Consider the following 25,698-nt stretch of genomic DNA (forward strand, 5'->3'; position numbering starts at 1 on the left):
AATGTAAGTGGTTCTTTCTTCTAGATGTTTTGGTGGTACTTACGAACCACTTTTCCAGGTTCAAAGCAGGTGCTTTGGGTGTCTAAAGACAAAGAACCAATTTGAAACTAGGCTCTGGCTCTAAACCAGCACTCAAACTGCCTTGGTGGAAAAGGGGCATGAGATTTTATTAAAAGACTTGAAGGAACAGTCAATTATTGGCTAATAGTCTTGTACTAATAGTCTTTTAATAGTATTTTATTGGCCTGTTTAGCAGGGCCATCAACAGAACAAACAAAACAAACCCTGAAAACTGATAAAAGACCACGTTATGCCTGCATTTAACATTAACTGGTATTTGATTATCTAATTCCGTTCTGATCAGCAGGTGTGGCATTTCAAACACTTCGAAACAGTGAAACAATTTGTGAAGCAAGTGGTTCAACTGATTCAAATCTTTGAAAAGCTTAATTTCCATCACTAAGCCAAAATAAATCATTAAATTACACTTCAAATACATTTTCCCATTATTTTCAGTAGTTCCCTTCACGCTAATGTATGATAAACTGTTCGTTTTTCTAATAAGTTTGCATTTAGTGGGTTATTTGATGCTATAAAAATGGGGTGTGGTCATGATCGTGAGTTTGTTTTGGCGGAATTTGGGGCGGGACTATGATTCTGTGGCTCTACCTCACTATCACTACTGCGAAAATTCGGTATCCAAAATGAATCACTACTGCTGACTCCAAATTACGTTATTTTCACAGGATATAAGTAGCCATACATAGCTTCACTTTTCTGCATTGGAGGGAACAGGAGTCCATCCTTTTTTATACTCTATTGTAAAATCATAACTAGAGCTCAAAATGAACATTAACTTCTCATTACTGTATTTATTTGTTTGGCCTGTGTCAAATAACTGAATAACTGTAATCATGTGGCGAAGTGATCTAGACATGCAGCCAAGAGCTGCCTGGAACTATCTTGGCTGTGCGTTTCCCTGAAAATAATGCACACCTTAAAACGTTCTTCAGCCAATCAGATTAAAACATTCAATGGTCCCGTAGTATAAGAACATATAATTATCAGCATACCAGCACTGTAGCCATCCTGAATCAGAATTATGAAGCCAGAAACTAAAAACTAACATATTTCGTAATCAGGTGTTTAACAAAGACATACTGTTCTCAAAGAAGATGAAGTTAGCTTTTAATTACAGTATTGAACTAAACAGCAGCTTGTTCTTTAAACCATTTACATAGCATTGTGTAACCGTTCATATTTGTTGTTGAAAAGTTTCCTTGCATCACACATGGTGGAGTTCAGACTGTAAGGCACAGTTACTTCCTGTTGATGGTTTCATAAGACTGAGAGACAAGATCTCCTGTTATGTGTGAGACAAAGGCTAAGCTAATCATATAAGCTGTGAGAACTTCTGTGGCTTTTCTGAATGAATGGCACGTCATCAAAGGGAACTGCAGCAAACTTCCTGAAGTACACTGTCAATCAACTGAAAATAGCGTATTTCACTGGTTTACTCCCTCTGAGGAACAAAGAGCTAACACTAGGTCTCACATAAGTGCTCCATACATTGTGGCAGGAGCTCAACAATGTATGTGAATTTCCTGTTGAAATACAATGTCACAGTGTAAAAGCCTAATTTAGGATTGCTACATTCTTCAGTCCACATTATTTCCAGTTGTACTGTACACATTTTTGTGGCCATAAATGGATTACGGTTTGTTAAAATGTAAAAAATAAGGGTGTGTTCACACCTGTAGTTTGGTTTGTTCGGTTCATTTGGTCCGGACCAAAAATGAAAACGATACATTTGGTCCTGGTCCGCTTAGCGTTCACACTGGCACTTTTGACAGAGAACCTAAAGATACCGAACCTAAAGGCATATTGATGCGTTCACATTTTGTTTTGGATACACCGCTTGTTCCCTTCGTGAAATCATGTCACGTAACATTACATGTGATTACTTTTTTGTGTTTGGTTCGTTTAGAAGTATTTGGTCCGTGTTGCGTTCACATTTTAATCAAACTGCACCAGAGTTCGTTTGTAAGTGGACGCATTTTTTTTAGTGGTGTCGGACCACTTGTTTGGTGCACACCAGGGTCCGGCTGGCAGCGTTCACACTTACTTCAATGAACCGCACTAACAGAGAAATCGCACCAGAGTTTGTTTAAATCAAACCAAACATGACAAGTGTGAACACACCCTAAGTCAATGCGTACAATGTGAGGCTTAGATGAAAAAGGGTTGGCATTCACAATTTTCTTTACCGTGCTAATTTATTTCCTTTTGAAACAGAAAGAACAATAAAAATAAAGTCCTCTCCTGTTTTAAATAGTGTCTACGCTTCATGTGTGACTTCTGTTTAATATCCTGTATTAATAAACATGCAGTACTAATACAAACACCAACCAAAAATGCCAATACTGCCTCGACCTCTAATATACAAAGCTAAAAGACCTGGACTACAATTTTTTATTTTATGGGGTAGGGCTGGGCGATTTGGCCTAAAATCAAAATCTCGATTAATTGAACATTTTAACCCGATTACGATTAATGAACGATTATTTTATTCATTAATAAAATTATATTTAATTATATTTAAATAATATTTATTTTTTTGCCCTCATAGTTCACTGACAAGTTTTGTACAGTAAATATGCTCACATATTACAAGTGAGAGATTTTTGAATGAAGGGTGCACACACTATCTACTATCTATGATTATTTATTGAACATCAGTGTTTAACAACTGAAATTAAAGCACATATTGCTTAAAACGAAAAGTCACATTTTTCTTAAATTAGTGAAAATAAATAACTTGCACTTTTGGGAACAAAATAAATTATTTATAAAATAATACTAAATATTAAAAGTAGAAAATAAGCACTATCTCCTCTAAATAAAATTACTCTTGTATATCCTGTAAATACTTTTTACTGTATAAATACTGCTTAAGCTCTCCATCGACATGTCGGAGGAATAACGTAACGTAACGGAGTGGGGTCACCTGACTCCACACGCAGTAATGTTTTTAAAGGGAAAGTAATTGAAATAATTGACCTGGAAAAATTTGATCGATTATAGGTTCTGAATGTCGATTTCGATTATTTTTCGATTAATCACCCAGCCCTATTATGGGGTCTTTTTGTCTATATATCTCTGGAGTTATTTTAATATGTCGACAAATCGCAATATTCTGCGAACTTGTCCATACTCTTAACTGCAGCTGAAGCAATGATGCCTCCAGTCCATCAGTTACTGTTGAGTGCAACTTGTGATTGCAAAAGACAGTATGGATGTACATGTGCAAAGATACAAGGAGTTGTGCTGAGGGTGCAGGAAAGCTTCCACACATCCACAGTAGCTGACAGAGCCAGATAATAATGGAGTGGGGTGAAAGGTGACACCCACCTTACCGAATCCACACAGAGAGGCGAACGAGAGAGCGTTTTATACTGCTGCGGGATGCCACTTTGGACAGCAAAAAAAAATCAACTCAGATTGAGGTGCACAAATCCAATCAATTTGGCAAATAAAGATCAATGAAAAACTAAATGTGTAAACACAGAATGGGATTGAAAAATAAAGATGACAAAGACAAAAATAAAAAGAATTGCTGGAAGTCTGACTTGTTTTTTGAACTTTGTGAAGTAGTCTATTATTTGATCTCATATCTTGTTCACAACAATACTTTTACATAATCTGACTTTCTTTCCAAGTGAAACAGAAAATTTAATAAAAAAAATATCCATTGGGAGTTGATTGGATTAGGAAAAGTGGGCACTACAATTAAAGGGAGGAGTTAAAAAAAAAATCATCAGCTGAGAGGTAAAGACGTTTTACGGCCAGAGCACATAATTACGTTTTGATAAAAGATTGCCAGGACAAATGGATTATGGAATAATATTTATCAAATGACTCTTTCACAATAAGATCATGAACATGCATTTAGAAAGTGAATAGAGTCAATTTTGACTTCATGTTGACTTTAAGTGAACAATACTACATTATATCCCAAAATAACTCGCTATTGTTGCAGTGTGAATGAACAAACGTCTGAGAAAATATGTCTGAATGGGAAAAAGGTGTAATGCTGGACATACAGCAATAACGTCTGAGAAAATATGTCTGAATAGGCACATTCCTATCTCTATTACAATGACAGAAGAGGGGACAAAAAGACATCTGTCTAAAAACAGACGGCACAGCTGTAGATTCATAACAACAACATCCATCATATTAAAGCTGCAATGGAGGTTAAGGTAAACTAAAATGAGCTATTTATATGTTACTGATGATTCCTGCTTGGTAACATTTTTGGGTCAAGTGTGTGGTTTTAGAAGGTTGGCTAAACAATTCAACCACAAACACTTAATTCAAGCCAATTTAAAAAGATACTTCTAGTGTTGCCAATCTGGAAATCACTTTAAAACACTTTTATCCAAACATTATATATAATAACTGGAACTTATGTAATAATAAGTTAAAGCATTGTACAAGAAAGGTATCTCCACAGCGAAATAAATACATTTTAAAATCATAATAAAGACACGTGATGTGTCCATGTGATGTCTTTTGTTACAGAGTTGTGTCCATATGGCCTTTCAAAGATGGATCTCTGCTTGCCATAGCTAATGGTGTGAAAGGTATGACAGAAGGTCACAGGATCCCAAAACAGCCCTAACACTTTATTTTACTTTACTGCTAACTTTTTCATTACAAGAAAGAAATTCAATAATGACTAGTCTCATTAGTAACTATTCATTAGATACTACTATTATGACTGTGGCTAGTATCTATTTAATTAGTAACTGATACGCATTCATTGGTTATTTTTTTCTTTGCTAATTGTCACAAATTCTATTTTTTTCTGTTGAAATTCATTAGGATCTGTGTGTCAACTATAGTATGCATTTCTATTTCAGATTTACTAATAACAATGTATTAAGCATTTGGGGTGGGCAATACACCAGTAAACATGATAGACCTGTAAAAGTTTGTCAACTGGCAGCGATTTTTGGATTAAAGATATAGATATATTAGATATATTAAAAGCTATACTGGAACGTTACAGAATTGTATATGGAGTGGGAAAAATAATAAACTATTGCTTCATCCCGCTTCTTTTCAGACATTTTGTAATGTATAACATCTTATGGATGTGGGTTTTCTTTGGTGTTGCAACTTGCAACACATTTGTTGTGTTTGTATATATATGTGACCCTGGACCACAAAACCAGTCATAAGGTTAAATTTTACAAAACTAAGATGTATACATCATATGAATACTCAATAAATAAGCTTTCTATTGATGTATGGTTTGTTAGGATAGGACAATATTTGGTCGAGATACATCAATTTGAATATCAGGAATCTGAGGGTGCAAGAAAATCACCTTTAAAGTTGTCCAAATTAGGTTCTTAACAATGCATATTACTAATCAAAAATTACATTTTGATATATTTACAGTAGGGATTTTACAAAGAATCATCATGGAACATGATCTTTACTTAATTTCCTAATGATTTTTGGCATAAAAGAAAAATCAAAAATTTTGACCCATACAATGTATTTTTGGCTATTGCTACAAATATACCCCAGCGACTTAAGACTGGTTTTGTGGTCCAGGGTCACATATATTTTTTATATATATATATTGTGCCTTGTTTGAAATAAAAAAACGAAATGGCTGTTTCTGTCATGTCTGCCATGTTCATGTGATGTTGCAGTAAAGTGGCATTTAAAATTTTGATACTAAAAAAAACTTATTTCAAATCAAATAATATTTTTTTAAAAACTATATCATAATATATATTGTTACTGTAAAATAAAATTACTTCTATTGTGACATACGATTTCGGCATTAGTACTTATTCTTCAGTTACTTGTAACTACAGAAATCTCGTATCTTTTTTCAGGTTTTATAACGACAATTTTCTAGTAATATACTAGTAGACACTAGTATGTTAATTAGACATTTACTACACAGCTGTAACATTTAAATATCTTATTGCAAGATTAAAATTGAACTATAAAGTAGCAATTTTAATTACTCAATATACTGTATATATGAGAAGAAAAAAAGTAAATAATAGATAAGAATTATTACTAGTGACATCTGGCATAGTTACTACCGTCTCATAAATGTACAAATACAGTAAGTAATAAATACATACTAATAAAGCTAAAATAGATGCTAGCAACAACTTGAATACATAGTAGATAGACGTGAATAGTTACTAAATAAAGTATCTAAAATACAATATCAATTACAAAATTGACTATTTGTTACATGTTGTTAGAAGCCAAGAAATAAATACTAGCATGGTGTAATATGTGACCCTGGACCACAAAACTAGTCATAGGTAGCACAGGTATATTTGTAGCAACAGCCAAAAGTCCATTGGATGGGTCAAAATTATCAGTTTTTCTTTTATGCCAAAATCATTAGGATATTAAGTAAAGATCTTGTTCCGTGGAGTATTTGGTAAATTTCCTACCATAATTATATAAAAACTTATATTTTGATTAGTAATATGCATTGCTAAGAAATTCATTTGGACAACTTTAAAGGCAATTTTCGCAATATTCTGCACTCTCAGATTGTACATTTTCAAATAGTTATATCTCGGCCAAATATTGCCCTATCCTAACCAAACTGTACATCAATGGAAAGCTCATTTATCCAGCTTTCAGATGAAGTATAAATCTCAATTTCAAAAACCTGACCCTTATGACTGGTTTTGTGTTCCAGGATGACATTTTACAGCTACTAGTAACATTTAAAGATCTTACTGGTAAGATTAATTTGAACATTAAAATTGCTACTTTATATAGTCATTACATGAGAAAATAGATAAGAATTATTACTAGTGACATCTGGCACAGCTAATAAAGCTAGAATAGATGCTAGCAATAACTGGAATACATAGTAGTTGGAATTGAGTAGTTATAACTCAACCATAGTATCAATTACAAAATGTACTATTTGTTACCTGTCATTCGTAGCAAAGGAATAATCACTAGTATGATGTAATATAAGTACCTTAATTTTGCCTACTGAATTCTGAGTACTAGAAACATGCTAGTCGCTCAGTATTTAAAAATAAGCTGTAGTACCAAATAAAAATATCTGCTAGAAAATAAGAATATTCAAATAAGAAAATAAGAAAAGCACCTGATATATAACAGATGGCTATTTAAAAAAAAGAAAAAGGTATAATGGCAAGCTGCTGTCAGAGGGCTAACAGGGCTACAGCATCGACTCCGTGGCTGATTCAGCCTCCTGTACTATAAAGACCTTCTTTCTATTAAAACGGAGAGAAAAAGTTCCCTCGCCACCAACCTGCCCTCAACCAGTGCCAGTCATGCCCGTTTAACCCATGCCAGGGTCCTGGTATCGGTTCGGCTGTGGGATAAAGCACGCTGACCGACTTAAAATGGGGCATGTCCTATTTCACCCAAAGGTGACACTTGAAGGCACTCAAATCTCAGCTCATGTGCCTGACTCGCTCGATGATCACAGATGAGCCATTCTCGGTTATTAAAGCGACCAGGTGAGGTCAACAGCACGAGTAGCCTCGCCAAAGCACCGAAAGCATATTTCCCGGCGTCCGAAAATGATACTTACTGCTGACTTTCATGCTGCCGAAAGCCGACGGCTGCGGCACTGGCTTGCAGCTTTCTGCGAAGGAGGTGGTTCTAGGCCGACCGGACATTTTCCAATCCGAAATCCCACGCGTCTCTCAGAGTAAAATACGCTTGTTTGTCTTGAACGAATCCGTTTCGACCCACGGGAGGCAGTTTGTCTCCGATTTAAATAATAAGGAAAATGGGCGAAAGCAACTCGGCTGTCCGGGGTCCCTTCACGGTCGTTTTCTTCAGTGAGCTCTCAAGCGTCTCGCTTTCAGATCATTTTCCTCGGGACCGTTTTTCTGCGACTATTCGTATTGTCTTCAGTGATGAAAGCTCAGATAAATTCGGTCATGAATTAAGGTGCTCATCAAAATTGGCCTTTTCCCAGCTCCCCTCGAACAAAACCCACCGATCCTCGTCTTTCTTTCTTTCTCTCTGACTGGAACAGAGATTTACACAAAGAACACAGTCCGTGTCTAATATGCCCTCACAACGCTGACAATTTCAAATGGTTTTTCATCGCCATTCAGTATTTCTCATATACTGAGGTGGAGACTCAACGATCCAGTAGCACCAGCCATGGCGGCTTCCTTGCTCTAACCAACGATACGAATGAGAATTTTCCAATTGCCCAATTTCAAGACAGATATCCTCGGCCGCTCCGACCCACTTAACTCCATGCACACGGATGACCAAATAAGAAATCCAATATGTACACCGGGAGTTCAAGAAACGAGCCAAACGTGCGGTTCCGAAAGGAAACGCTGATCAGAATCCCCACGGTAATTCAGAAATTTCCTTTTTTATTTCTTCTCCGTCGGTCTGTGCTCGTTCTCTTTGTCACTCCGGCCGATCAACGTAAACGGCGTAACGTGCGCGATGGTTGTAATAGAGTTGAGTGACAGCACAGATGGGGTTACGCCACATCGCTGCGTCGAGAATCGGAAAATGTGAACGCGCAGGAAGGCCTGGGGAGGTCGAAACTAGCCAATCCAGCGCGTTTCCTTGTAGATGGGCGGGGCGATAGCGACACGCTCAGCCAATCGAATGCGTGAGCCCGCAGAACACATGGTGTAATTTGCCAATCTGTCAGTGTTCTGCAACCACGGATGACGCGCGGAAGTCGAAAGTGGGCGGGCGCGCGGAAAAACGGATTGTGAAAACATCCAATAGGCATAAGTGAGGAAAATAAACGGACCAATCGTCAAGAAGCATCAACGGCGCAAAAGTAACCAAGCTGCACTGTTGCTAGTCAGCTGAGCCATTCTGATCTATTCTGTGATCTGACGCTTTGCCTTTGGTACAGTGAAATTAACAAATCACTCACATATGTTTTCAGTTCATTTTTGATTCTGATTATTTGATTAGCGTTTCAGCTAATGTAATGTGTCTAGTGTCTTTTAAACTATAAAAATGAATACACATGTTCTAAGTTATTAAAAAGAGTATTGCATAACTAGATTCAAGCTCAGCCAATTAAACTTTGTGAATTTTAACATATATTTAGACAGCAGAATTAACAAAATGGATCAAATCAAAACTCAAACATAGCAACTTACGGTTCACATGGACGTACTTCAAAAGCTTCAAAAACTTATCAGCCTATCTTTTGCGACAATATTTGTGACCCAGTCATAAAGGTAAATATTTTGAAATTGTGATTTATATATCATATGAAAGCTGAATGAATACGTTTTCCATTGATATGTGGTTAGGTTTGTTAGGATATGATGAAAATTTGTCTGAGATGCAACTTTTCAAGAATTCTGAATCAAAATAAAAATCTAAATATTGAGAAAATCGCCTATAATTATAAGTTGTCCAAATGAAGTTAGCAATACATATAACTAATCAAAAATTAAGTTTTGACATATTTACTGTAGGAATTTTACTAAATATCTTCATGGAACATGATCTTTACTTAATATCCTAATGATTTGGGGCATAAAAGAAAAATCGATCACTTTGACCCATACAATTGGCTATTGCTACAAATGAAGCTGTGCTACTTAAAGGATTAGTTCACTTTCAGAACAAACATTTACAGATAATGTACTCACCCCCTTGTCATCCAAGATGTTCATGTCTTTCTTTCTTCAGTCGTATAGGAAATTATGTTTTTTGAGGAAAACATTTCAGGATTTCTCTCCATATAATGGACTTCCATGGTGCCCCTGAGTTTGAACTTCCAAAATGCAGCTTAAAAGGGCTCTAAACACTCACAGCCGAGAAAAGAAGAGTCTTGGTCAAGACGCTTGGTTATTTTCTAAAAAAAATTACAATTTATATACTTTTTAACCTCAAACATTTATATAAATTGTAAATGTTTTTAGAAAATAACCGATCGTTTCGCTAGATAAGACCTTCTTCCGCGGCTGGGATCATTTAGAGCCCTTTGAAGCTGCATTTAAACTGCATTTTGGAAGTTCAAACTCGGGGGCACCATAGAAGACCAAAACATGGAGAGAAATCCTGAAATGTTTTCCTCAAAAAACATAATTTCTTCACAACTGAAGAAAGAAAGACATGAACTACTCCTTTAAGACTGAATTTGTGGTCCAAGGTCACATTTTACAATCCTACAAAACAATTTCCAAATCCAAAAGACGAACTTTTTTGCATCCAAGGTATACTGCTTTTTGTCCAATAGGTATTCTTAGGTCAGCAAGTCTCGGTTAGATTGGCAGTGAATGTGCATCTTGTGCTGCAAATAGAGGAGATGCTTTAACGTCACAATGCTAAGACAGCAAAATTGTTGACCTTTTACTTCTCTAGTTAAAACAAAACTGCTATGTCATTTGCAAATGTGTGTCTTTTACTTACAAGCAGTTTCATTTTCATATTAAATCAGAATTCTGTCATTAATTACTCATTCTCATGTCATTCCAAACCCGTAAGACCTTCGTTCATCTTCGGAACACAAATTAAGATATTTTTGATGAAATCTGAGAGCTTTCTGACCCTGCATAGACAGCAATGCAACTGACACGTTCAAGGCACAGAAAGATAGTAAGGCCATCATTAAAATAGTCCATGTGACAAGTGGTTCAACGTTAATTTACTTTTTGTGTGCAAAGAAAACAAAAATATGACTTTATTCAACAATTTCTTCTCTTCCGTGTCAAGCTTTAAAGAGAACTAAAGAAATCATTGAATAAAGTCATTATTTTAGTTTTCTTTGCGCACAAAAAGTTCTTGTAGCTTCATAATATTATAGTTGAACTAATTCAAACTACGTTTGACATTACAGATGTGAGGCAGTTTTAAATGCTTAAATGAATAGTTACTTCTATAGTAAATACTGAATATGATGAACAACAATCCTACTATGATGGCTTTGTCCTTTGACCGGTGCATTCTTTGACCTGAGACGTACTAAGAACAACCAGGGAAACAATTTACTTGGGTGTTGTTAAATTATTTCTTTTTGATTCTGATGGCTTAAATGCAGTCTTATGCATTAGCAAACTGTCTGAAGGTTTTCATTAGACATAACACTTTTTGCTCAAAAGAGCAGAGAAGTAAATATCCAAATGCAAGGATGATGTACATAACATAGGCATGTTTCAAATAAGAATGATTGCACATTTCTGCAGTGGGCTTGCATAACACAGCATACAACATAATTGCTTATTTACATTTTGTAGATAGGCAGATTCTCCCTTTCCCCCGGCCATCACCATTATTGTGGTTTAGTTCTACAGTGCGACCATACATCCTGAATGTTGCACAATATCTGTGCTTCTTTTCTGCTACCACTCTTTCCTTGCTGCTTTGAGCGCATTTGACAATGATGTTTCACAAATAGCCCTACATCTGCAATAGAACAAGTGATGCAAGTAATGCAAGTTGCGGTTTTCTTTTCTCCTTAATGCAAAGACTTCCTTGGGCATGAGTGGATGTGTGTTTGCACACATGCACAGATGTATATACAGTCGTACACACATTTATTCACAGGCACAAACAATGATAAACACATCTCACCAGCATTCAGTCTTTTAGTATGCATATGCAATCAGGTTCATTTGTTTGTATGTTCATTCCTTGCTAAGAGAGATTCAATAACAAACTTAGGTTCATAGAGAAAACATGTTTACGGGAGATATAAACACATTCACACACACTAAAATATTTACATAAATGCAATATATGCAAAAAAAAAAAAAAATCAGTTTTAAAAACACTGTTTGAACAAAAAACATGGTGCAGCTCAAGTTCTTCAGTCACATTGCCTCCTAAGAGTTTAAATTAGATAAATAAGGAGATAAAGATATATATAACAGACTTGGTAAACATAAAACAGTATCATGTATAAAAACTGCACACACACACACACACACACACACACACACACACACACACACACACACACACGCATGTTGGGTTTACATGTTTTATGGGGACATTCCATAGGCGTAATGGTTTTTATACTGTACAAACCGTACTTTCTATCGCCCTACACCTACCCTACACCTAAACCTAGCCCTCACAGGATATTGTGCATAATTTTACTTCATCAAAAAAACTCATTGTGCATGATTTATAAGCCTGTTTCCTCATGGGGACCTGAGAAATGTCCCCACAAGGTCAAAATCTACTGGTATTCCTATCCTTGTGGGGACATTTGGTCCTCACAACGTGATGAATACCAGGTACACACACACACACACACACACACACACACACACACACACACACACACACACACACACACACACACACACACACACACAAACGTTAATATTGCAAGAAAAAGATTTATCATTTGGAAAGATTTAATTTTTAGGATAACCTATTGAATATCACAGGACTGCAAGAGAAATTTTAAATGATCATGGAATGTTATAAGAATTTAAAAACACACTAAAAGCTAACTTCACAGCTGATTGTTTTTATTTAGTTGTTTTTTGAGAATATTTGCATTGGAATATTTCCTACATATCTAATTTCTCTTTTAATTTGCACTAATTAATGTAAGTAGAATTGTAATTTTGAATTCAACTTTTGAAATGTATAAAATGTGATATTCCTGAAACTGTATAATAATAGCTTTCTTAAAGAAATAAGAGTAAACAAATACCTTTTTTTTTACAGACACAGGAGAGACCAAGGATGGTCTTGTATTGGCTCACTTCACCCCTCCACTCCACTCAAATGGCTCATTTTCATTAGTTATGCTAATCAGAGAAGAGGTAAGCAAAACCACCGTATTACTACTTTATGACCCAGTTATGTTCAACTTAATTTTTTTTTCTTTTCATAATGACTAAAATTCTCTAAAAACTTTTCAGTTTTCAAACATTTTCCAATGAAAAATTACACAATACATTATTTTAGATTCAATTTAATGCCTGAAAACTTCTAAAAATAAATAAATTAAAAATTAAATAATGACCATGACAGTTTGTCTGTTATATATTTTCTTATGTTTATGATTTAGTTATGAAATAATATTAAATTATACAACTTAACTTCTTCTAAATAACTTTTCTCTTTTTTAAGATTTTTTTTTATTATTTAAGACATTTTTGACTTTAGACACCAATAAAAATATATCAAATTAAATTTTACTAAACAGTTTTACATAAAACATCCATCATATAAGAGGTGTATTCAAGTCTGTATGAAGTGCATTTTTAATGTACAATATGTTTGGAATTATAAAGTTGTTTTAATGTTTTAGAAAATAGTTTATTTTAAATAGCTAGTTTTCTATTTTAATATATTTTAAACTGTAATTTATACCTGCGATAACAAAACAAAAAAAAAATGTCAGCATCATTACACCAGTCTTCAGTGTCACATGATCCTTCAGAAATCATTCTAAAATAATTGCAGCCCTGCTTAGACTTCTTTCTAAAGAAAGGAGATCAACCTGATTTCATGATGAAAACGTACGAGAAAGATGGGAAAGATGCACAATACATACCGCCATGTATGTTTTGTTACACATTCGATGTGGAATGTTCACTGAGTGGCATTAAAAGCGTGTTCGTCTTTTTCCCCGGAACAGATGAACGTACATATGGTACATTTTATGTGATGTTGGTCTTGTACATGTCACCGCAGTTCTGACTTGAAATGTCCGTTGAATGGCGCTATAGCTCTAATGCCCTGTGACGTTTTAAAATAACGTACCATCTGCACTACACCTAAACCTATCTGATAGTACGAACAGAAGTGGATGTGACGTAAAAACGCAATCGCAAACATGCCATTTTAGCTTGTTTTTTGATCCCTCGTCTTTCAGATCTTTCATTGAGTTTTTCATAGGATTTGTAATCACGGATTTTGCATCCTAAATCCAATTCCCTGCCTGCTGAGCTACCGAGCAAGCTTGTTACGTCCAGAAAGCGAAACATATGGAGCTGTAATCACAACTGTTTTACCGCCTCTAGAGTCCATTTCTGTTGGAAACTGCAGTGATATGTACTTATTGGTACGTATTTTGCATCTTGCGAAAAAGTTCCCACAGGTACGTTCTTGTCATGAGATCAGGTAAGATACTATGTGTCTAAATAATTTAATTAGGTTCACACAAAACAAAAAGAGCATTTTGTCAGATACAAACTGTAAATGTGCAGTCTGTTCAGACAAAAGTTGGTTTAAGGTCCACTTTAAAGTTCACAACAGGATGTGCTGAGTGGCAGAAGTCCTCATCCTCGCTGTCAGAGGTCCCTGAGGTGAGGCTGTCTGTGGAGTCGTAAGGATGATGACAGGCCCCGCAGTAGGGCCGCTGGTAGTAACAAAAGTCCTCTGAGCTACTAGAGTCAGAGTCTGAGTAGTCATATGGCTCCTCTGAGTGTTTAACCCCCTCTATTAGTCCAGTAGAGGCAGGCTGAGGAACCTGTCCTGTGAAAGGCGTAATGGTGCACTTGTGAGAAGAACATTCCCAAGTCTCCTGTCCCGAGCCACGTCGAGCCTGTGCTTTCTCATGCCTCCTCCTCCTCTTTCTCTCATCCCACAAGTCATGCCTTTGAGAGTCATCGTCTCTCAACTTTTCGTGGTCCACTAGTGCTGATGCTGTCCCTCGTCCTGGAGGAACCGAGCCTGGAAAATAGTAAGGTGGAGGTCCACCTCTTGAGGAGTAAAACGGAGGTCTGCGTTTACGCATGAGATAGGGTGAGATGGTAGGGAAGAAGAACTGTAGAGGAGATCGAGGAGAAAGAGTCGTGCTCAGTTCATCTGGACTGAGGGTCAGGTCAGAGGACTTGATGGAGCTGCTTATGGGATCCACGCTTAGGTCCTGCAAGATCTCCACCAGCTGCTCATTGGTAACAAAACCCAGTCTTCCCGTTGGTGACATTGTGGGAAGCTCAAGAGAAGCCGATGGCATTGGAGACTCAACCTGAGGTGAACTACACCGTGCAGGACCCAGAAGAGAGGAACCCTGTGGTAATTTCTCCTGATTCGAAGGCACTTCTAGTGGCTTCTCTGAAATCTCTTTTCCAAGACCTGAGTTTCTGAAATGGTTCATGGTTGGAACTGTATCTTCTGTGTTTCCATTCAGACTTTCAACCTGAGAGACCTCATTGGACGTGTTATCCTGAGGAGGTGAAGACCTCAGGTGTGGTGAAGAAGGAGGAACTTCTATAGCTACTGGACCTTCAGGAGATGTTCGCTGTGAGGTAGTGTGAGTAGGAAGCGGTGGAGGAGGTACATATGGAGGTGGAGAGAGAGCTCTCACTGGAGCAACTTCGGAGTATTTCAATAGAGTTGGAGAATCAGGAGATACCACTGTGGTTTGGGTGGAGGTGGAGTTGAGGTTAGTGTTGGAGGAGTCCATTTCTCCCTCATCCAAGGGGTGGCTAGCAGTCATCAGTTTGAGCAGCTTGTCCTTGGCATTGTTCACTTGTTCCTGTAGGCTATCAATAACGGCATTCTTCTGCAAATATGAAGGACACATGGGGAAAACGGTTTAAAAACCTCATCACCATAATCACGGTCATTATCTAGAACGACTCAGTTCTCTAAGTAGGTGTATGGGTTAGGTGCCAATTTTACAGGATGTGAGATCACAAAGCGGAGCCTTGAGGAAATGTAAAACAAAGGATCCAGCCTCACTCATGGGCTAGTGACGCAAAACACACTTCTGTCCACACCCAATGCTGGAATTTATCTTCAGATGCGTACACAAACCAGTAATCACTGTGTGGACGAAACTAGTTCCATCGTTTCACTCAGTGTAATCAAATTATTTCATGTTGGTTTGACAAAATCCTTTAAACCAAGACCAAAATCTCTAAATGTACATCCTGCGATAGTTTTTAAGCTATATCCACCACAATCATAGTCCTTCAGCATCTTCTGACTCCATGTGCTATTTGCCTATGTCTAATCAACTGATGGTTTTTCAGCAGACAATTAGCTATAATCCCATTGACTTCCTTTTAAAATCTCTACAGCTGAGGTCAAAAGTTTACACACACCTTGAAGAATCTGCAAAATGTTTATAATTATACCAAAATAAAAGGGATCATACAAAATGCATTTTTATTTAGTACTGACCTGAATAAGATATTTCACATAAGATGTTTACATATAGTCTACAAGAGAAAATAATAGTTTTGTTTAGTGATAGTTGTTCATGAGTCCCTTGTTTGTCCTGAACAGTTAAAAAAAAATACTTCAGGTCGCTCAAATTCTTTGGTTTTTCAGTATTTTGTGGGATTTGAACTCTTTCCAACAATTTCTGTATGATTTTGAGATCCATCTTTTCACACTGAGGGCAACTGAGGGATCATATGCAACTATTACAGAAGCTTCAAACACTCACTGATGCTCCAGAAGGAAAAACTATGCATTAAGCTGGGGGTGAAAACTTTTTGAATTTGAAGATCAGGGTAAATTTAACTTATTTTGTCTTCTGGGGAACAATTAAGTATCTTCTGTTGATTCTGAAAGGCAGTACTAAATGAAAAAAATATGATAATTAGGCAAAATAAGAAAAATGTACACATTCTGTTCAAAAGTTTTCATACCCGGCTCTTAATGCATCGTTTTTCACATGTCCCTCTAGGCATGTGTAGGTTATAAATGCTATCAGGAGCAAAAGAGAAGTGAAAAGCTTTGCTTTGATTAACACTATGAAAATGTAATAATTATTGTTACCTCATTGATAAGTCTTTTCATGGAGTCATTTTCTCCAAGTAGATAATAGATCTCATCCTCGCTGTACATGGAGTGTGTGGTCTTGCTGGGACTGCTGAAATATTTGGCCATCTGACTGGGATGAGAGTTTGTCTCCTCTTCAAACTGTCTCCATTGGGTCAGCTAGAGGGAAGAATAATAATGATGAACATGTAGGTACAGCAGGAGTATAAAATTATATACATTATCTCGTGTTTACTGAAGTTACTGAATGATTTACACTACCAGTCAAAAGATTTTTCATGTTTTTTGAAGAAATCTCTGCTGCTTACCAAGCCTGCATTTATTTGATCCAAAGTACAGCAAAAACAGTAAAATTTTGAAATATTTTTACTATTTAAAATAACTGTTTTCTATTTGAATATATTTTAAATTTGATTTATTCCTGTGATTTCAAAGCTGAATTTTTAGCACCATTACTCCAGTCACATGATCCTTCAGAAATCAATTTAATATTCTGATTTGCTGCTCAAAAACATTTATTATTATTATTATGTTGAAAACAGCTGAGTGGATTTTTTTCAAGAAAGTTCAGAAGAACAGCATTTATCTAAAATAAAAATATTTTGTAACATTATAAATGATTTTAACATCAATTTTGATCAATTTAAAGCATCCTTGCTAAATAAAAGTATTTGCTTCAATTTGCCATCCCCCCCCCCCCCCCAAAATGATACTGACTCCAAGCTTTTGAATGGTATAGTGTATAAGAGACGTCTTAAAAATAAATAAAAAGAAACATTAAAAACAATACTGTTCAAAAACTTTTGACTGGTAGTGTAGTTATTGTACAATTTTTTTAATCAGGCTTTATCAGGTCTGTGTGCTTCACTGACTAAATGTTTCCTTTTTTGCCAACCTTTTTATCTTAACCACACACAAGTTCTCTCTGATCGATCCACAACGAACTGATGTAATATTATCCAAAATCCACACTGTCATAAAGAGCCAACATTAGCAGTGTCCTCTCCAAACGTACAGGACACATTGTGTAAACACACTTGATGTTTGATGCTGACTCATCACCTAGATCTGCCTCTCCGGTGGTAGATTTATCGATCGGTTGTGCCTCAACCAAAGCCTCATGGTTAAGTTTTTCCTGACCAGAAACAAAGACTAGACAAAGACTATGACTTAAAAAAACACAATACATTGGCAGTGAATTTACCAGGACGTACTTGAGGGACAAACAGTAGACAGTTTATGGCCATTGTGCAGATGAAGATGGCCCCAGACACTACACTGTAGACCACATTGGGCCAGGCGTACAGGTAAAGAGAGACAGGTACAGCCACAGCGCTCGACATAGTAACCAGGCAGACAGCACCTATGATGGTCGTAGACTGGTTTACTGGAGGTAAGCTCACATTGCTTGTCAGGCCGGCAAGATATGTGCCGTACAGGAGGAGGCTGCCCTGTAAAAGAGCAAAGAGAGTCAGTGTGAAGCAAGATAGATATAAACTGCAATGTAATTTCTGTTAAGCCAAAGCTGAATTTTACCTTAAGCACAGAGAGCAGGATTACCCACAGGTCAGAGTAGAGAGAAGAACAGGAGTCCAACTGGGACAAAGAGTAGGATGCGTCCCGCTCTACGACCTGACACAAAAATGAAACAACACAAAATACTTTACATGCCATAAATGATTCTTTATATCCCTCTATTGTGAAATAATAGCTGTGAGGCTTCAAAAATGAAATGAGAATGTACAAGTTGAATGGACTACTACTATACAGTGTATTTATGTTTTTTTTTTGAGCATGACAGACATAGTCATTGTTTAGACACGAGCTATGTGAAAATACTTTAAAAAGTGGGTCTACCTTCACCATAGCACTAACAGAGCGAGAGCACTTGATCGGATCCGTCAGACCCCATGCTGCTAGAACAACAACATCCACTAGGACCAGCAGAGCAACCAAACCCATCAGTTGGATGTCTCTAATAATCTGAAACACAACCAACGTACTGTGGTAAAGCCAGTGATTTCAACCAGAGATTCATAGCCTGTTCATACACAAACATGTATTACAGCTCACCACTCTCTTGTCGGGCACACGCTGAGTGAACACTCTGTAGAGCCGCCATGTTTTGCCAAGAATGGGGCCAAACACTAAAGAGCTGCCGATACATAGTGTCCACATCCGCGCCTGAAATGGAAATTAAGATGGTAGAGAAAATTATACATACATTTAACACACAAACAGCTTTAAACATACAAATCATGGCACTGTTTTTGTTAAACATGAACCAGGAACTGAAGTCTGAAATAGGACATCAAATGACTTGTTAAACTACATGACTCGATAATAAGGATGACCAACTGAAAGAGTTTCAGCTGTCAGTGGCAGTGCAAATTATAATTCTTGATATTGCAAAACCATTTTAATGCCTTGGAAATAATAAAATATATATGTTTGTCCTGAACAGTTAAACTGCCTGCTGTTCTTCAGAAAAATTCTTCAGGACCCACAAATTCTTTGGATTTTCAGCATTTGTGTGTATTTGAACCCTTTCCAACAATGACTGTATGGTTTTGAGATCCATCTTTTCACACTGAGGACAACTGAGGGAGTCAAATTCAACTATTACAGAGGGTTCAAACACTGATTCTTCAGAAGGAAAAAACGTGCATTAAACGCCAGAGGGTGAAAACTTTTGAACAGAATGAAGATGATTTTTTTTATTTTATTTAGTACTGCCCTTCAGAAGCTGCAGAAGATACTTACATTTGTCTCAGAAGACAAAATAAGTTAAATTTACCCTGATCTTCAAATTCCAAAAGTTTTCACCCCCGGCTCTTAATGCATTGTGTTTCTTCTGAAGCAGAACTGAGTCCCTCAGTTGTCCTCAGTGTAAAAAGATGGATCTCAAAATCATACAGTAATTGTTGGAAATGGTTCAAATACAAAAATTGCTATAAAAAACAAAGAATTTGTTGGAACTCAAGGATTTTTCTGAAGAACAGTGAGTAGTTTAACTGTTCAGGAAAAACAAGGGACTCATGGACAAAGCTGTGGATCATTCAGGTAACAACACAGTATTAAGAATCAAGTGTGTGTAAACTTTTGAACAGGGTCACTTTCATAAATTCAGCTATTGTTTGTTTCTTGTGGACTATATGTAAATGTATTTTGTGTGAAATATCTTATTCATGTCAGTACTTAATAAAAAATAAAATGTATTTTGTATGATCCCTCTTATTTCTGTAAAATAATTAACATTTTGCAGGTGTATGTACACTTTTGAACTCAACTGTACATCTCTTAAATATATAATCAATCCAAAACAGAAACACACACTCAGATGCAGACATATACATTCAAATAACTAAATCCAGAGGCATTTCTAGAGTAAACAACAGGTATATAATCAATCACAGATGTATGGTTTGAGACATCTTAAAGCTTAAAGTCATTTTAAATTCTACATAAACATATTTGGTAAAGTAAACAAGGTTTATGGTGTTGTAAAATGTAAACAGCCATTAGCAATTCAGAGCAATAAGCCAGCTAAATTAAAAGCCAGATATGTGATTTACAAGACTTATTTAGTTGGTACAAAAAGAAAAAGGTCTTATATTTTAAAAGCCAGCGCCATCAGACTACCTAAACAACCTTGTGTGTGTATGTGTACCTGTAAGACCGCTCTCGATCCTCCTCCTGACAGCAGCGTTTTCTCCTCCACGGCGAATAAGAAGCCGCTGCTGTATGTGAGTACACTGCCACAGAGAGTCAACACATTCAGATTGGGACTGGACATCTTCACTATCCTGTGTCGGAGGTACATAATCAAAATTCATGTTGGCAGCCATAGCCAGCAGACAAAAAGTCCACCTGTAAAGCATTAAAAGAGTCCTAAGACATGTTTAGGATCCAGAGATCCTGTACCTGTTGTTTTTGAAGCGCAGTGTGAAAACAAGGAAGAAGAGCGCCAGCAGAATCCCACAAGAGAGCAGCGTCCAGACTACAGCGCGAAGAGCAGGAGACAGCGATCGACTCTGTACATCCACACCCCTCTAGACAGAGACAAACAGCACAATATACTGAATACATACACTACTGTTTGAACAATTTTTAATGCTTTTTAAAGGTCCCATATCGTCAAAATCAAAATTTCCTGGCTTTTTTCATGATAACTAAGGTCTAGGGGCTATCTAACTACCATATGAGTTTCAAAACAGTCAATCCACAGTAAACTGCACACAGCCTGCTTAAAGTAGCTGTTCATTTACACGAGCAGCTGTGACTTCCGTAACGATGTGACGTCCGATCGACTCAAGTCACCGCCTGCAGTCACAAACCAACGTCCCACCCTCCTTTTGTCAAACCCCCAGACAACAACGCATCCATTCCATTGAGCAACAACAACAGGAAAACAAATTGAGAAAACCCTGTTCAGTCGATAGATGTCAAGCTACGATCATTACACAGGCTTCAGAACAACGTGAATATAAGAGACCAGCGGCACGTCAACTTCAGCCTCTTTCACACAGCGATTCCGGTAAATACACGCATAATGTGTCCCACGATTTGTTCCGGAATTGTTTAATTTGGTTCATTCACAGTTGTTTTCCGGAATCTGTGCTTGCTTTACACACAAACCATAAAGACATGTGACGTTTGGATGTGAGATGTAATGCGACGCGTACGTTTCACTAAACTGAAACTAACCTGAACAAACTGTGCTTCAGCGCTGATAGTGAGGAGCTGGCTCTGCCTGATGATCGCTGCTTCATTCCACTTTGCACGTAACGTTATTTTTCGTTGTGAAGAGTCGCTTGATAACGTGCATCATTACTACAACACTGCCTTTAGGTTCTGGCTTTGGTTCACACAGTTCCCGTAATTTTCCAGAATCAGCGCGCATTGTGAAAGGGGCTTTACTAAAGCAACAGTTATGTAGCCTACTGCATTCGGTGTTTGTAAAAGAAAAAACATTAATGATCATTCTAAAATATCCTGTTGAGTATCAGCTCTCTCTATTGCTCTGAGCTCGCTTACGCTTACAGCATACATGACCGTAGTTACCTGTGATTGGCCTGGTTGTGCGTCACTCAGAAAACAACAGGCCAATCAGAAGAGAGGCTCATGAATATTAATTAGATGGGCCAAAATCGACCTGTTTTTGACAGAGCTCCTAAAAAAGGAGCTGTAAAAATATATTGAGATGGATTTTGGCACTTATACCGCAAATATATATTCTTAAGGACATCAACAAATAAAATAAACCTCCAGAAATGTGTACGATATGGGACCTTTAAAGTTCCCTATGCTCACCAAGACCGCATTTGATTAAAAAAAAATACAGCAATTACAGTTATATTGTAAAATATTACTACGATTTAAAATAACTGTTTTCTATTTGAATATATTCTAAAATGTAATTTATTCCTGTGATCAAAGCTAATTTTTTTAGCATCCTTACTCCAGTCTTCAGTGTTACCTGATCCTTCAGAAATTATTATAATATGCCGATTTACTGCTGCTTTCAAAAGAAACAAAATATTGACCCCAAACACGATTTAATGTACATGATAATTCTATAGTCTTTAAATAAGAAAAATTACAAAACAGAAGCATTTTGTATGGCTCAAACTTGTGGATCCCAGTGTTTGTGAATGTAATTGTCCAGAGTGTTTGTTGGAGAGGGATGAGTGTGAGAATGTACCGCTGAGAGCGCACAGAGTCTCTGCAGGACGTCCCAGCCCTGCTGGCTGTTCACTCCTGGGTAGATGAAGCAGACGCCAGACTCACAGTGAGAGCTGCAGTTCAGCCGTGCCTCCATCACTGGCCTGAGCTCTATCTCAACTCACACACACATCCTAAAGGACAGAAAACAATCTTCAGACAGCTGTCTTCAGACAGCAAGTCACTGATCTTGCAAACAGTAGCAGTTAAGATACATTTATATTTGAAAAATACATTAAACACTCAGTGTTGTCTAGTCATAAGTACACAATGTGAAATACTTTATTCTGATTTGTCAAATGTGCCATTCTGCAATTAGGGGTATTTTTTTAGTAGAATTTGTGGGCTTTGATGAAATCTGTCACTTTTCTAAAATCCCTGTTTTTAATGTTAAAAATGTAAAAATATACTACAATATATTTTAAATACTTTAATATACTATGCGTTTAAAACGTTGTAAAATATTTAAGTACATTGTAGAAGACTGAACACAAGATGGCGCTGTTCTTCATAGTGTTTTCTGTCAGAATAAAATATAGGCAGTCTCAGTTCAGCCTGAAAAATTATGTGAAACGATCTTTAGGAATTTATGACTGTTACTACTTTTATGACTGATACTAATTTCTTCAGATTAAGATGTAAACCAGTGCAGACACAACCCTCATGTTAAAATATAACCCACTTTGGGACTTCCAGAGATCTAGTTGATTTACAGTAATCATAACAATCGTAGTAACTCCAGTTTTCTGTCGAATTCTTTTGATCTGTTCTACAACTCAAGAAAAAGTAATTTTACAGACATTATTGAGGCTTTTAGACATTTTACACTCCACATAGAGAATATAAGAATAGATGGATATCCAGTTTAGGGATATTAACAGGGTTATTTCACCCAAAAAGTCAAATTCTGCCATTAATTACTCATTTCAAACCCGTAAGGGACACAAATGAACGCGAATGTCATGGTACTCTTGTGAACGTGCGTCGGAGACTGACAGAAGAGAAGAAATTGTTAATTAAAGTAGTTATTTTTGTTATAACATAACATTATGGTTGAACCATTGATGTCACATGGACTATTTTATCTATCTTACTATCTTTCTTGGCCTTGAACGTGTGCTGTTCTTCAGAAAAATCCTTCAGGTCCCACAAATTCTTGTTTTTATTAGCATTTTTGTGAATTTGAACCTTTTCCAACAAAGACTGTTTGGTTTTGAGATCCTTTTCACACTGTGGACAACTGAGGGACTCATGTGACCCTGGACCACAAAACCAGTCATAAGGTTAAATTTTACAAAACTGAGATGTATATATAATATGAAAGCTCAGTAAATAAGCTTTCTATTGATGTATGGTTTGTTAGGATAGGACAATATTTGGCCGAGATACATCTATTTGAAAATCTGAAATCTGAGGATGCAAAAAAATCAAAATCCTGAGAAAATCACCTTTAAAGTTGTCCAAATTAGGTTCTCAACAATGCATATTACTAATCAAAAATTACATTTTAATACATTTACAGTAGGAATTTTACAAAAAATCTTCATGGAACATGATCTTTACTTAATTTCCTAATGATTTTTGGCATAAAAGAAAAATCAATAATTTTGACCCATACAATGTATTTTTGGCTATTGCTACAAACATACTCCAGCGACTTAAGACTGGTTTTGTGGTCCAGGGTCACATATGCAACTATTACAGAAGGTTAAAATGCTCACTGATGCTTCAGAAGTAAACACGATGCATTAAGAGCCAGGGGGTGAAAACTTTTGAACAGAATGAAGATGTGTACATTTTTCTTATTTAGCATCAATACTCTTGTAAACGTGCATCAAAGACTGACACAGAAGAGAAGAAATTGTTAATTAAAGTTGTTATTTTTGTTTTCTTTGCACACAAAAAGTATCCTCATAGCTTCACTGAACCACTGATGCCACATGGACTATTTTATCGATGTCCTTCCTACCTTTCTTGGCCTTGAATGTGTCAGTTGCGTTGCTGTCTATGCAGAGACAGAAAGCTCTCGGATTTCATCCAAAATATCTTAATTTGTTTTCCAAAGATGAATGAAGGTCTTATGAGTTTGGAACGACATGAGGGTGAGTAATTAATAACAGTATTTCAATTTTTTGGGTTAACTATCCCTTCAACAAATAAAGTAAGCCCCACAATGTGTACACAAATGAAAGAATCTTGTTGATATTCCTTATGTTTAATCATATTTGAATACCAGGCATCTCTGAGTTTCCAAAAAGAAGTAACGCAACATTTTTCAAAGAGCACATTTAAAGCTTGTTATCAAGTTGAAATGTTGCTTAGAATCAGTTCTGAGCACATTTTTGACATGTCAAACAGCCTTTTCTCAGACTCCAACGGAACATAATAGATCAGTAACCGAAGCAAACTGACAGACGTCCCTCCCGTATGACGGTTAACATTAGAACATAAAAAATACAGTCTCATTCTCCTTTTCATTACATAATTATACCTCTGTTGGTTAAAAACTATAATCACGCAGATCCTCAGTCCATAATGAAAAATGGAGGGAAAAGCTCAGACTTGCCTCCACAACACAAAGTTTAAAGAGCTGCAAGCAAGACACTAAATCCCACATGGATGCACAGATTACCGCTCACAATGAAGCGCTGTGCGTCACATCAGCAAAATAACCGCATGTATGAGCCTGAAAGGGCAAACCACATTACCTGTGCTGTGATCTTCACAAAGTCTGAGGTGTTTGAATGTCTACAGCAACACATCCTATGCGCCAGATTGTTTGAGGCATGTAAACATGAGCAGTACAGCCTGTATTATGCAGTTGGTTTTCAATGCTGTGCTCACCTGTTGTATTTATGGTGATATTTTTCAAGCCAGCTCGTGGGTGTGTCCTCTGTCTTACTGAAAGTATGCGTTTATGAACAGGGCTTGTGGGTAATTGACATGAAATGCCTTGCTGATTCTTTATAATTATTCATGCAAATTTATCCTCTATGAGATAATTTATTTTATTTGTATTATTATTTCATTCTTTCTTTCTTCTCAATAAATTAAAAAATCTAAATAACTACATAAATTCAGCGAGGGACATTAAACTGAATAAAAGTGACAATAAGACATTTAAAATGTTACAAAATATTTATATTTCAAATAAATGCTTTTTATTGACTTTTTATTCAGCAAAGAACCCTTAAAAAATGCACCACAGTTCCCACAAAAACATTA

General features: G+C 36.6%; 2 protein-coding genes across 3 annotated transcripts in view; both read right to left on the reverse strand.

Annotated features, from left to right (window-relative positions):
* gsk3ba (glycogen synthase kinase 3 beta, genome duplicate a) overlaps positions 1-8,481 on the reverse strand; it is a 70,540-nt gene extending 62,059 nt beyond the window's left edge. For both annotated transcript variants that reach the window (XM_073845443.1, XM_073845442.1), the window contains exon 1: positions 7,631-8,481. In XM_073845443.1, coding sequence (XP_073701544.1) covers positions 7,631-7,718 — 88 coding nt within the window. In that variant the 5' untranslated portion in view covers positions 7,719-8,481. The remainder of the gene's footprint in view (positions 1-7,630) is intronic.
* A 4,653-nt stretch (positions 8,482-13,134) lies between these two features.
* Positions 13,135-22,576, reverse strand: gpr156 (G protein-coupled receptor 156). Its single transcript, XM_073846271.1, has 9 exons — positions 22,454-22,576; positions 20,674-20,801; positions 20,420-20,555; positions 18,823-18,933; positions 18,607-18,732; positions 18,286-18,381; positions 17,964-18,200; positions 16,747-16,908; positions 13,135-15,520 (listed from the first exon to the last, which is right to left on the reverse strand). The coding sequence occupies exons 1-9, from the start codon at positions 22,568-22,570 to the stop codon at positions 14,225-14,227; spliced, it is 2,409 nt and encodes an 802-aa protein (XP_073702372.1). The 5' UTR covers positions 22,571-22,576; the 3' UTR covers positions 13,135-14,224.
* Positions 22,577-25,698: the final 3,122 nt, after the last annotated feature.

Source organism: Garra rufa, chromosome 8 (assembly GCF_049309525.1).
Source record: "Garra rufa chromosome 8, GarRuf1.0, whole genome shotgun sequence".
NCBI lineage: Eukaryota > Metazoa > Chordata > Actinopteri > Cypriniformes > Cyprinidae > Garra > Garra rufa.